General features: G+C 40.3%; 1 protein-coding gene across 1 annotated transcript in view; it reads right to left on the bottom strand.

The window, feature by feature from the left end:
• tmem117 (transmembrane protein 117) overlaps nt 1-13,061 on the bottom strand; it is a 65,026-nt gene that overhangs the window by 35,700 nt on the left and 16,265 nt on the right. The window contains exon 3 of the mRNA XM_034684741.1: nt 4,137-4,269. Coding sequence (XP_034540632.1) covers nt 4,137-4,269 — 133 coding nt within the window. The remainder of the gene's footprint in view (nt 1-4,136; nt 4,270-13,061) is intronic.

The following is a 13,061-nucleotide window of genomic DNA, read 5'->3' as shown; positions in this document are numbered from 1 at the left end:
TTAGAGCACCCCAAGTTTTTCATTGAAAATGATGCATGTCATATTGTGCTCTGAAATGAAAACATCAAACAAATAAACAATTTAATTTCCAAAATAAACAATGTAATCAATTCACAAACCAAAATGTAGTCGAGGAAGCCACCTTTGGCACCTTTTTCTGGCCAATTATTAAGCAACACATTACTTTCTGCAGTACAAGACGTTCAAATATTGCCCTCGAGGGTATGGTACCACAGTGTGTTCCAACACTACTTTTTTGCAGACAGAAGGGGTTGTAAGTAATCAAGGAAAGTTGGGACACCTGTAAGAATTGGTGGCACCAACTTTCAAGGCTTGACTAACCTCAATTGCTGCAGAACAGAAACCATTTCTTGTTCCCTGAAAAAGGCCTTTCTTATAATTCTAAAATGTGCATTCTTTTTTCAGTATTGGATGTTCTTACCATTTTTTTTTTTTTTTTTTTTTACTTTTGGCAGTTCACCACTTACCTTTTTACCATTTCAAGCAATTCAATGGACTTGAACTGTTTGGATTTCAATAAAAAAAGCGGAAAAATTGGGGTGTTCTAAAACTTTCGACTGGTAGTGTAATATCTGAATTGTTCTGTTTAAATCTAAGTAATACAAATAAAGAACACTGTTATGCTTTACTTTCTCTGATCCTAGTTTTACATTAATCTTTTTCTATTTTAATCCAACAGATTCAGATGGATACTTAAACATTTCAGCTTTAAGTGAAGGCCAGATTATAGAATGCTATAGTTGGAAATAGGACACTGAAATCAAGGCAGCAGCAGGTCCCATGTGGGTTTGCATGCAACAGGAGGCTTCTACATACCACAACATGCTATTTATTCAGCCTTTGAAATCCACTTGTCCATGGTATTACCCCAGCTTAGTGCCAGACAGGCAAACAGATAGACGAGCGGGACTAGCATGCACACAGCACAAAGGATCATGGTAAACAGAGACAATAATGGGGTCTAATCCCGCTCAGTGTATCGCTTTAGTCAAATGCCACATGCATCCCTCCCTGCTGCTCATCAGACACATCCAACAACTCCAACCCCCCCTCAACTATCCTTCCAGTGCTCGGCTTACCCCCTTTTCCCCACAAATACTGACATCCATCCATGCTTGCCTCAAATTAATAATACTAAGAAGCAAAGAGATAATTTGTTAGCATTTGTGTCCCCTCACCGCTCCCTATTACATCCTGACACACTCCACCTTCCTTCTTTCCCTCCACCTTTGCCTCCTTTACCACCCCTTCTTCTAAATTAGCTGTGATTAATGTGTACGCCACGCATCAGGCCGTCTTAATTAAATAACACCACCTCATTAGGGTGTGATTTTGCCCGGTAATGGCCGCTGTAAGATGGTGGAATGGGATTGTGCGGCGTGACAGAACATTCATGAAGTCCGTCAAACTCCCTGGGCGGTCACACTCCCCTGGTTCCACACAAACAGCTCCCCCTCTCCCTCCCCTCCCTCCGCTCTTCTAATCTGACAGTTACATTAAAATGCAAATAGCCCAGATGTGAGGGTTTGGTAACAAGTGTGGATTACAGCTCCCGAGGCGCCGGGATGGACGGGGGTATTTTCCCCCCCGTGATATGAGCCAGGTAACAGGTTGATAGCTGTTGACCTGAGGGAGGCTGTTTAAATATTAGCTGACACACTGTTGACCATTTGTAAGATTGCACAGCCTGGAAATCTCTTTCAGGTGAGAGATAATGCCTTTGATGAATCCATTTTTACATGACTAACCATGGATAAATGCTTGTCATCCAAAAAGATACATATAATCTCATATCTTGTGATTGTTTACCGCTGTGTTTGTCCAGTTTATCTTCCTTCCTTGTAGATGTATCGCCGTTTTTTAATTAAATCAAGCTCAAGACCGGCTGAAAGGTCAAAGGAAATTAAAAGCATATTAATGAGCTGAGGGCGAGGGCAGCATACAGCATCAGGTCAGGGAGACAGCAGGGAGACAGACGCCAACCCTCCCTCCCTTCCTCTGACATCAACTCACACACAGACACACACACACCGTTTCCACCCCTGCACAAATGACCGAGGCGCAGGACGTGAACAATATGTGGTTTTTTGGTGTGCAAGTGAGTGTGTTTATGTGTGTGTAGCCACCAGAAGAGCATCCCCTGCAGCGCACCATCATGGCTGGATGTCAAAGCCGGCTAACCCATGCCAAAATACATACCCTTTAAAACCCCTCGGCAGTAATAATACCTCACAGCGGCTTGTTCTTTCAGGACAAATGAAAAGGAAAAACACCATTCATTTCCACGGAGGGGGCAGCTGCAGCCACAAAGGGATATTGTACTTCTCCTTTGTGCTGTGGCGAAAGAGAAAACTAGAAGAGCCGGAGCTCCGTGTGGGGCGAGGGACACAGTCAGAGTGGTGGATGCAAATTGTTTGGATTAGGATCAAAAGACATAAGTTTCACAGCACCACCAGGGCCGTAACACTTCCACCCAAACCACCCAGCATCCTCCGTCACCTTTTTTTTTTTTGTTTGCAGTTCTCATACAGCCTCAGCCCCGGAGCTCTGTCTTCTGAGGGGCATCCTGGCAGAGTGTGAACATTGTTCTTACATGTCGGTCTCGAACAGAGATGTGAACACTAATGGTTTTTGGCAGGGCCCGGGTCCTTGGTGGACTCACTGGGGAAGCAGAAAGAAAACAAGCGGGAAAGAGGGACGGGAGAGGGTGGGAGGGGTGGTTTAAAGGGGGGGTCAGGGACGGGTGTTTCAAAAACAGACCAGGTGTCTTGGAAGTGGTGGGCTCACTCGCTTTACAACAGCGCCCTCTGTCTTTGGGAGGAGAGCTTCACAACGTTTAATAGCCGATATCACTGCCTGACACATCCAAGGCCAATAATTAAGAAAGAGTTTAAGTGTTGTGTCAGCCAGTTTAATTGTTAAATAGACTGCTTTGGTTGATATTTCTTATAACTAGACATCTGATGTGGCTAATAAGAGAAGACAGTATGTGACTTGCACATGTAAGATGGATCTAAATTACATATTATTTTCCTCAAAATGTCTGAGTTACTCATTATTTTTCTTTCCTGCAGTATTATCTGGATGTCATCTCATGAAACACTTCTGACAGTAAAAAAAAAAAAAAGCACTGACAGACTAAAAAGCGCCCTTTTCTTGACATTTCAAGGCAGTAAAAGAGTAGAGATCTGCTTTGTGACAGCTGCACTCAGAGCGACTGTGAATGTAACTTTTCCCTGAGCAAGCAACATTCATCGTCTCAGTGGACCGGCTCCTCTCTCCCTCAGCCACTCGCTTCCTTTCCTATTCTTTTCTCGGCCAACCAGAGAGCACGCTACAAGATGGATGCCGGTGTCACAGCACTGGCCGGAGTGACAGATGGGCCGATTATACAAACTCATCCCTCCGGCCGTGGAAAAACACAACACCTTGCCTGCTAGCTAATAGCCTTCATCTGCCTGCACCTTATGGATAGTTGATGCTTGTTTGTAGAGAGAGCAGCGTTGTATGGACAGATCCCATTACAGCCCTGGCCTCCCTACTGACAGCTTGTACCTGCACAGACACCTGCCGTGCTTGTTTTTATTTTAAACAGCCAAAACAAACCAAAACGGTAAATCACCTTGCAGGGACCTCGTGTTTGGCTGGATGGCTTCAAGGGCATGTTTTCCTTCCTGGAGACGGACACATTGCAAATGCATAAACGGATTCCTGTCACCGGCTTGATGTGTGGGTGTCAGGCTCTGCTGTGCACAGTAGTTTCTCAGCAGGTAAAAGGGGGGGTGGACCAAGTCTCAAAGTGAGAAAGAAACGGCAAAAAATATCTTTGTTTCGGTCTACAGAGGCGTCAAAAAATAAGTCAAGATCATGGGAGAATAAGTGTGGTTGCTAAAGGTGATTTTTCAGGATTAACCACCCTCCCTTTCCCTACTTCTACCGGTGATTTAACGTCCAGGTTGATTAATCAGACTGCGATCGAGTCTGTGTTCAGGCGAGACGTTCAGATCAATCACAGCAGCCAAAGGGGAGCGTACAGTCGCTAACAAATGGGAAGCAAAGAATGAGGGAGAAAGAAAAGAGCAGGGGGGGGAAGAGAGAGGGATTGAATAGCTTACTGCATGCTTCCAGCGATGAGCAGGATAAGGTTGTAGATGTGCGAGTAGATGAAGAGGAAGAGGATGGTGCTGAAGAACATGGTCATCCAGGAGCCGTGATCCTCGCGGAACATTTTCAGGCGCAGGTATCGACCTAAAAAGGGCCAGCATGATAGAGGACAGTGCTGTCAGTGTGGTTTTCAAAACAGCATGACAAACATGCTAAACATGTATGAGCATGACAAAATGGAGATGAAAGTAAATAAATTAATCACATGGATCAATAACGTCCTACACTGTCAGACATGTGGCCTTTGGCCAACAGAATTAAGATTAAAGACCACTTTGAGGTGTCACTTCCACGGACCAGGAGTGATTGTCTTTTCCTGACCAATTTCAAACGTTGCTATTTCATCATCAATTCCACAAACACACACACAAACACACACTCACATACAATCATTTCATGCATCTGTTGGACATGCTGTCAGGAGACTGATGCTCGCTTGTGTTTCCTGATGTGAGTTCTGCATGATTAGAGGAATTATTCAAACATTTGTGACCTGTGGTGTTTTTTAATACTGTCCTGGCTAAGAATCAAATTATGGAGAAATATCTCTCTGGCAGAGCATGAGATTGGATTCAGAGTCGAAGCTCTTTACACAGAACAGACAATCACAGAAGCTTGTCCTCTGCTGGCAACACTCAGCATGACTGAAGAAGACAGCAAGGTTTCGTATCGGACTCTTAGATTGTAGTTTAATTTGAAAGGTCTGTTTTCATTTGGCTGTACACATCGTTTTTTTAATTTGGCTTCTTCAAATGACATATTAAATTCAAGAGCTTGTAATATTCCTGGTCAGAGTGGGATGAAAAACAGCGCTACATAAATGCTGTATCAATTACTGTGAGATGTGAAAAAATAACATGTGTGATGTAATTAGGTGTGCATAATGTAATTGCACAACTGCTCTCAGAGTCCTTGATCTTGCTCCCACACTGCTCGTGAAACAGAGGGAAGTTTATTTCCACCAACATTAAACAGATCTGGGTCAATACGGATTTGCAGATCAATTGAATAAAGTAAATTAAAGGGCTACTCTGAAGATTTAGTATTGCTCTTTTATGTGATGTAAGCCTTACAGCAAATAGATACAAACTAAAAAGGTTTAAATTGAAACAAAAGAGGCTGAGATATCCTGATAGTCGCTTCCATCAGTCAAAAGAAAAACAGCACTAGGTCCTACATTTCCCATACTGCTAAAGATCAATGTTTCATTTGACCCGATGAGGCTTTAAGAGGACTGCGATGACCTGCAGAGCCAGGGGGGTGTGACTTACAGAGAGGGTGGAGGATGAGTTGAGCAGTTTTTGTTGGCCTTTTTATAGCTTGACTGCTTGTCCGTGGAAGAGAGAAATGGAACAAAAACAAGCTTTTATGCCGAGACAGAAAGCAAGAAATAGTTCTTCAAATCATCTTGAATCATGATCTTGCCTTTAGCTTAAACAACCTGACACACTTCTTTATCTTTCTAAAATTGTGTGGGTTTGACAATCTGTAACTCTACTTATGGAGCTCTAAAAAATACAGAAATAAAATTCATGACAGAAAGAGAAGTTTGTAAAGCTAACTTTATGCTAACGCTATTCAAGAATATTGTATAATTTCCATTTTAATGAAGCTAACATGATCAACTTCATTCATTAAGGAAAACTACATCTAACAACCTCACCACTTTTTTCAAATGTCTGTTTGTAATGCCAGATTTCCCTCAAATTCGTCCTGGCGCTAAGCTAGTTCTGCTGTAGCTAACTAGAGAAACATCAGAAGTAAAGGAAGATATGTCAATGCCATTGTAATTAGAGAACGACAAATGTGTGTTTTAAATAAACACAATGTCGTAAAACAGGCAGGTTACGCTCCAAAAAGTAAACAGTGAGCTGTAAAAATGCTAAGAAACAAATTTGCTTGCTAGCAAATGTGCTAGCTCAGTCACCACCAAGCTTAGCAGCTAGCTCATGTTGAGCTTATGCCTGTGTTTTTTGAACTCCATAGCTATCATACTTTCAAAAAGGTAACTGTAAGACCAACATTGAAACAAATCTGATGACACCAGGCTAGTTTTCATAAACTTGACAAAGCTAGGTCCTGATCTGAAAAAGATAACCGACTCATTTTTAAAGGCTGAGTAGAAACGTCATGACACAGGAAGTTGTTCTCTATTAGTCACATTTGTGTTACATAAATATTCATAGTGTAAGACCAATATTATAAATATCCCTCCCTGTATTAACCCTGTGTGAACATTATTGAAAATATTAAAACAATAAAACAACAACTCTCAATTGAAACAGCACGATGATCACTGTACAACACTGTGAATCCCAGAATTCCTATTCAGCATGCACAATATGAGAAATATGCAATGTGTGACAATATGCTCAATATTGGGACCATTACATGAAATATGATGAAAAATATATAAATATATAAGAGCCCGCTTCTGCAAAAGCTCCCACTCCACACTAGGGGTGAGTATTGGCAAGAACCTCACGATACGATACGCATCACAATACTTTGGTCACCATACGATAGTATCACGATATATCACAATATTACAATATTGTGATATATTGCGATATTCTACACAGTTAACTAAGAAAAAAATAGAGATGGTGTATATGTAAATCACACAATATTACAAAAAATTGAAAGGACAAAATAAGTCAAAACTATTTCATTGAAAACAACTTTTCCACTTTATTGATTTTGAAATACTGAAGTCGTATTTTAGTTCCAACTCGGCTATATGAATTTCTATTTTTACAAAAAATCGATATTAATAGTTGAAATATCGATATTATATCGGAGCTCAAAGTATTGCGATCAATTGTTGTATCGATATTTTTCACACCTCTACTCCACACACACACACACACACACACACACACACACACACACACACACACACACACACACACACACACACACACACACACACACACACACACACAAATGCAGCTTGTTTGGCTCTCAACCCCAAAAAAAATCCAAAAAACACTTTTTGTCACCACATTACTGGTTCCAGTTCATCTCAGAATAGCTGAAAGCTAGTCTAGGCTTCATCCTGCTGCATCAAAATGATGAGAAAGCACGGCCATTAAACTAAGGCCTCCGTCCAAAATCGGTAAAGGGTATGCATGCTGAGTGAGAAAGCATTGCTCCTATTGATAAGGTAATTTTCTTATTTATTGCGATTAACACAGACCTTTTGTGATGTGCTTACTGCAAATTCTCATCCTGAATAACGATGAAATTGCGTTTTATTGAGCAGCTCTACTACGCATGCTTCAAGGTTACTCAATTGGCTGTTCATATAAAAGTCCTCTATGAGCAAGCTTGGCTGTACACCTCCATTTCCACTACTTTACATATTGCTCACTCACTCACACTCTCTCACACACACACACACACTTCGATGCTCTCCCTCTGCTGCTGCTCCGCAAGCTGTGATCCGGTGCCAGCAGCGGCCATCTTCCCAGGAACAACTCTTTGTTTTTTCTCTCCTCCAGCTCAGTCAGCATCCCTTTGAGTTACAGCTCCTCAGAGAGCTCATTGTGTTTGTCTCCACACGCACACAATCACGTGTACACAATACACACAGCCAGAAAGACAGCAACGCAGAATGCTCCATTTATTTTCCCATTACAGCCTGGCTGGTTTATTCTGCGACAGTTTTACATGCTGTTCAGTCTCAGCGTGCTTGCTTTTAGTTTTTCTCTGCAGCGAAAATAAAAACAAAGATGCTGAGTGTCCTATGGAGATGCGACTTTTTGTTGAGTTAAAGTGCAGTTGTAATGAATGAGCCTCATGTTGTATCATCTGAGTAAACAACAGCTCTGTAATGTGAGAGCAAACTTGAGTTGTTTGGTCTGCATGAGCTTTACTGACAAGGTTACGAACTTGAATATCCCTTTGATAACAAAAATCAACCTTACAATTTTTGGGCGGTGTTGCAAATGCAAAGCGGTCTACTGTGCGGCCACAACCATACGTCTTGCTCTGTGGTATTTCAAGGCTCATCACAGATGCATAATTGAATTGACTTGCATGGGTGAACTTAATTGCCTGCAGTGCCAATGAGCCCTGGCTTTAGATGTAGGAGCACTGTGTGTATCGGCAGAATCTGACTTTTAAAGCAGCACGCCGCGCCAGAGAGCACGGCTGTCCTCTCACAGCCTGTACGGGCAGGATTTTAACTAGAGGTGATTCAGGACCGTTCAGCCAAGCTGTTTGAGTCACTGCACCTCCCGACAGTAGAGGACCCCGATAAGGAGTGATTCATGAGCTCTGTCTGCTGCAAGGCTCGGGCCGCCAGGGAACAACAACAACAACAGGAACACACATGAGAAACATTCTGAAATCAGAAAAAACATCAGACAGAGAGAGAAGAGAGGGAGACATATGTAAAACATGTTTCTTACTTTTACTCACTCACACAGCAAACACACACTAACACTGATCAAGAGATCTCAAAATACTGCAATTCTATTTAGAATACTAATTTGCAATATTTGCAGGGTCAGGCATCTGATGCTATTTATAGTTTTCTGTTTGGGATGAGATCATAACCACCTTTCACAAGCTGTTCCCCAAATCAAACATGTGCCTGTGTCTCCATCTAGTGGTGAAAAAATAAAGCACACCACAGAGCAGACTGGCACATTGATGGGAAACACTTCCTTCACCGTGAACAAACTGCAGCGCTGTAAACATCCTAAAACTCTGTCTTTACTAAAATCTCTCCAAGAAGGAGTTCTGAGTTCCTGTTATGCTTATTTTTTCTTTATGCAGGCCTTATAATGTGTTATTAAGGAACCTGGTGTTATATCTTCTTGTATGATACATTATAATTATGTGGAATGCAATGTCTGTGAATGCTTGTCCCATGCAGAAAAATAAGTCAAGTTTGGTGAATTCTCACCATGTGGTATCCAAATGTAGCCGTAGAAATCCAACACTTTCTAGACAACAACAAAGATATCAATAAACAGAAGTAATCATATCCGTCATATCTTTATTATTTAGCCAGGATACATATGATGCAGCATGAAAGGAGTTTACACGTATACGTCTCCACACAACAGTTTAAGCAGCCTTTCAGATACTAAGGCTTTACCCGAGCAACCACTTTAGAGTAGTTGAAACAGAAATGCAAATTCTGACTAACCAACAAGCTAAAGGTTAAGAAACACTGAAATGAGTCAAAAGTGAGCGTTTCTTTTTAAACATGGCTAAACATAGGATCACAAGGTCTGCAGGTAAACAATGTCGAATTGGTTTCCTGAGTGTGACTAACAATAGCAGAGCTAGTACCACCAGCCTTGGCGCCTCCTTACAGACTACCGTCCATGAACCAGAACTACAGCCCTGGCGGGTGGCGAGAGGCTGTGATACAACATAGACTGAACACTGGACCGGTATCTTGGGCCAACAATGATAGGAATATTAATAATTTGTTTGACTGACAAGCAATTCCATTGTTGACTAGTGAGGGTGATGGTGTTACATTTTTTAACTGATACAACACACGCATCCCTACCACACACTGGCTTCAAAAGGAAAACTTTTCCATCAAATTCCCCAGGTAAGTCCTCACATCCAGCAGAAGCTAATGATGTATGTGCAGCATAAATGTGATGACAAAGACAGCAAGAACACAGTGATATAAACGTTTGAACTGAGCCTAATAAACAACAGCATTAATCAGATTTCTGCTGATTCAGTCAGTGCTGTCTCAGGAAATCAATGGAGTCCTAACATCATGGGTAACTGTGTCCTTGTCCATCTGATAATGACGTTATTGCATTAATTCCGGGAAGTGCCAGCGTTATAAAGTCTCCTGATTTATAACAGTAATCCACTCTGAGGACACACAAAAGCACTGGAGCGAGACATGAAGGCATGTCAGCACCAACTAGCAGAGAATGTTTAACACATGCACCTGCTGCACATGGACAAGGAATCATGTATCTCTGATATCATAAGATCAGTGTTTTTAATTGTGTGGTTATGTATTACACACACACAAATACTACAAACACACACACCAGTCTCACAGGTAAAGTATTCATCTTGATCACGCACTTTAACAGCCACAATCTGAACAGTGGAAGGAGGAAAGCATAATCCAAACCTAAAATATCTTCATCACCTTTACATCTTCCTCTCCTTTCAACTTTTATACATTTCATACGCCCCAAACAAAGTCTGTATGGAGAGATGGATGACATGGCAGCTCCCCTAAAAGTGAGGTCAAAAGATTTGGAGACTTGGTGTTGCTTTGCTTGTTTTTTAAATTTATTTTATATTGTGTTATTGTATTTATTGTGTTTTAATCTCTCTGTAAAGTAGCCTTGAGTGTTGAGAAAGGCTCTTTTAAATAAAATTGATTATTATAAATCTTGCTTCCTCCATGCAACCAGATGGGACATGGCTCAAACTTAAAAGTGCAAAATACATGTCAAAAATGTTTTTTCAAACAAGGTTCTTGTCATTATAATTGCTACTTATCATGCTAATTTATATCCATGTGTTTATTTTTCTGAGAGGTCAAACTGTAATCATTTATTTGATGCTATAAATAAGAGTATAATACCATGATTGATAGCTTTGTTGATTAATTGGGCTCCTGTAGCAAGAAAATCTTCCTATATTAATCTAATAGTCACTAAACTTCCCATAATATGATAATAACCACATATTGGTTTCGTTACTTATTTTTATTCCCTGACACTTCCATTGTCAGAAAAATGACAATACAGTATTCCATATGTAGTTCCTCTTTTGGTTTAACTCTGTGATAAAAAAAAATCCTGTTTTAATATTCAAACGGCGTACCTGAAAATTCATCCTCACAAATTAAGACAGTAAAACTTTTTCTTGCCTCCCTTGCAGCTGGGACTGACAAGTAGACGTATGTAAAACTGTTCCCAGAGTAAATTGTTGGGTTACGCTCACCTGGACAAAACGAATGTGTTGTCTCTGATTAAGTGCGAAGAAAGGCTGACATGTTGGAAGCAATAAATCAACAGTCCTTATGCTTCATTGTTCGCTGCAGACTGTCACGCTTTTACTTCCCTGACACGCTGGCGACGCTCAGAGGGGATGGAGACAGCTGCTGTAAATACAGAGAGGACCTGAGAGGGAGTCAGTGAGCATATCTTACTTTAAATACTGTCTGAGAGCAGGGACTTACTGGATGAGTCAGAGAATGGACTTCGATCCACAGCATCCCGGCAGTTATTAAGGGAATATACAGAATGTGCAAATTTTTGAATAGAGCACGGCATGTATTGTTTTATATATTTCTAATTTTACATCACTAGGTTTTACCTCCAATACAAGAAAAACTATCTTTGCGGTGTGTCAGTAAATCAAACAGAATAATACCTTTATATTGTAAGAGAACTGGGTCACTCAAATTAATTTCTTCCGAGTAGTCACGACTTATCATTGTATAATTTTCTGTGACTGACAACTTACCTGTCAAACCATAATTACTTTATTCCTTAAAGGGTCCCTATTTGACAGTTTAGGAAAATGAAAAGAAATATTAGGAACACTTAGACGGTCTTATTTGACTCAGGAGGCACGCCGCCTTTTCCTCCACGTCGAGGTTAATTAACTAGTCAAATGAGTTCAACACAGTCTATGGAATCTGTTGTATAATGTCCTCTGAGGCTCTGTGGGAGGTTGAGTCTGAGAAAATCACTCAAGAAGTGTGTAAAGAAAGTGTGTGTTATAAAAGAAAACGCCTGAAATACTCAAGTGTCTACCTGTGAAGTGTAGAAACAGTGTTTCTAGAGCTTTAATTATAGTGCTCGACTATGCTGTTGTATGTAATTTTGCAGTATTTTCAACATACAGATTGGTTATGTTTTGACAGATGCGTGTTTGTGCCATAAATTTGTCTAAGAGCCTCATGCCTACACTTCATGTTGCTGTGTTTCTTCCTTCATGTACATAAAGCTGCTCCAAACAAACTGTCCCTAGTGGCCGGGGCACTGTACAGGGGATAAATAAGGTATGTGAGAGACCAACAGTCACAGTACCCGGCCGGCTGTTCATGGTCATTTAGTTAAGAAAAGACCAGAACTGATGCGGTGAGCAGATCTGTTATTTATAGAGCCATCACACTGTGGAATAATTTACCAGTTACTATAATTGAAGCCCTAAGTAAAGCCAGTTTTAAAAGATTCTTAAAGGAACACCTTAATAATAACTCTAACATTAATACATTTTAATGAATTTTAGTGTTTTACTGTTTTGTTTGTTTTGTTTTTCTATTTTATGTTTGAAGCATTTTCATTTTTTCTATTTTATGTTTGTAGCATCTTCAGTTTTCAGTTTTTCTACCTTATGTTTGTAGCATTTCTAGCTGCTGTATTTCCTGTTTTTTTAGCATTTTCAGTTTTCAGTTTTTCTACCTTATGTTTGTAGCATTTCTAGCTGCTGTATTTTCTGTTTTTAGCATTTTCAGTTTTAAGTTTTCAGTTTTTCCATCTTATGTTTGTAGAATTTTCAGTAGTTGTATCTTACATTTGTAGTATATTCAGTTGTTGTAATTTCTGTTTGTAGCATTTTTCTGTTCTTGTGTTTCATATTTGTAGCATTTTTCTGTGTTGTATTTTATTTCTATTTCATGTATATTTTGTATGTTATGTTTCTTTTATGTGGACCCCAGGAAGAGTAGCTGCTGCGTTAGTGGCAGCTAATGGGGATCTGAATAAAGAATAAAGAATAAATGTTAGGACAATTCTAAAATATTAAGGGAACATTTATGTTAATGAAATGATAGGGCACAATGTGAGATATTTGTCATGAGGCCCAAAACTCCTTGTGGTCCCTCGGGCATAAGGTTTTTTTCAATTGAGTTAAAATGA

Source organism: Notolabrus celidotus, chromosome 6 (assembly GCF_009762535.1).
Source record: "Notolabrus celidotus isolate fNotCel1 chromosome 6, fNotCel1.pri, whole genome shotgun sequence".
Lineage (NCBI taxonomy): Eukaryota > Metazoa > Chordata > Actinopteri > Labriformes > Labridae > Notolabrus > Notolabrus celidotus.
The sequence above is the reverse complement of the archived record's forward strand: the minus strand, read 5'-3'. Positions and strand labels throughout refer to the sequence as shown.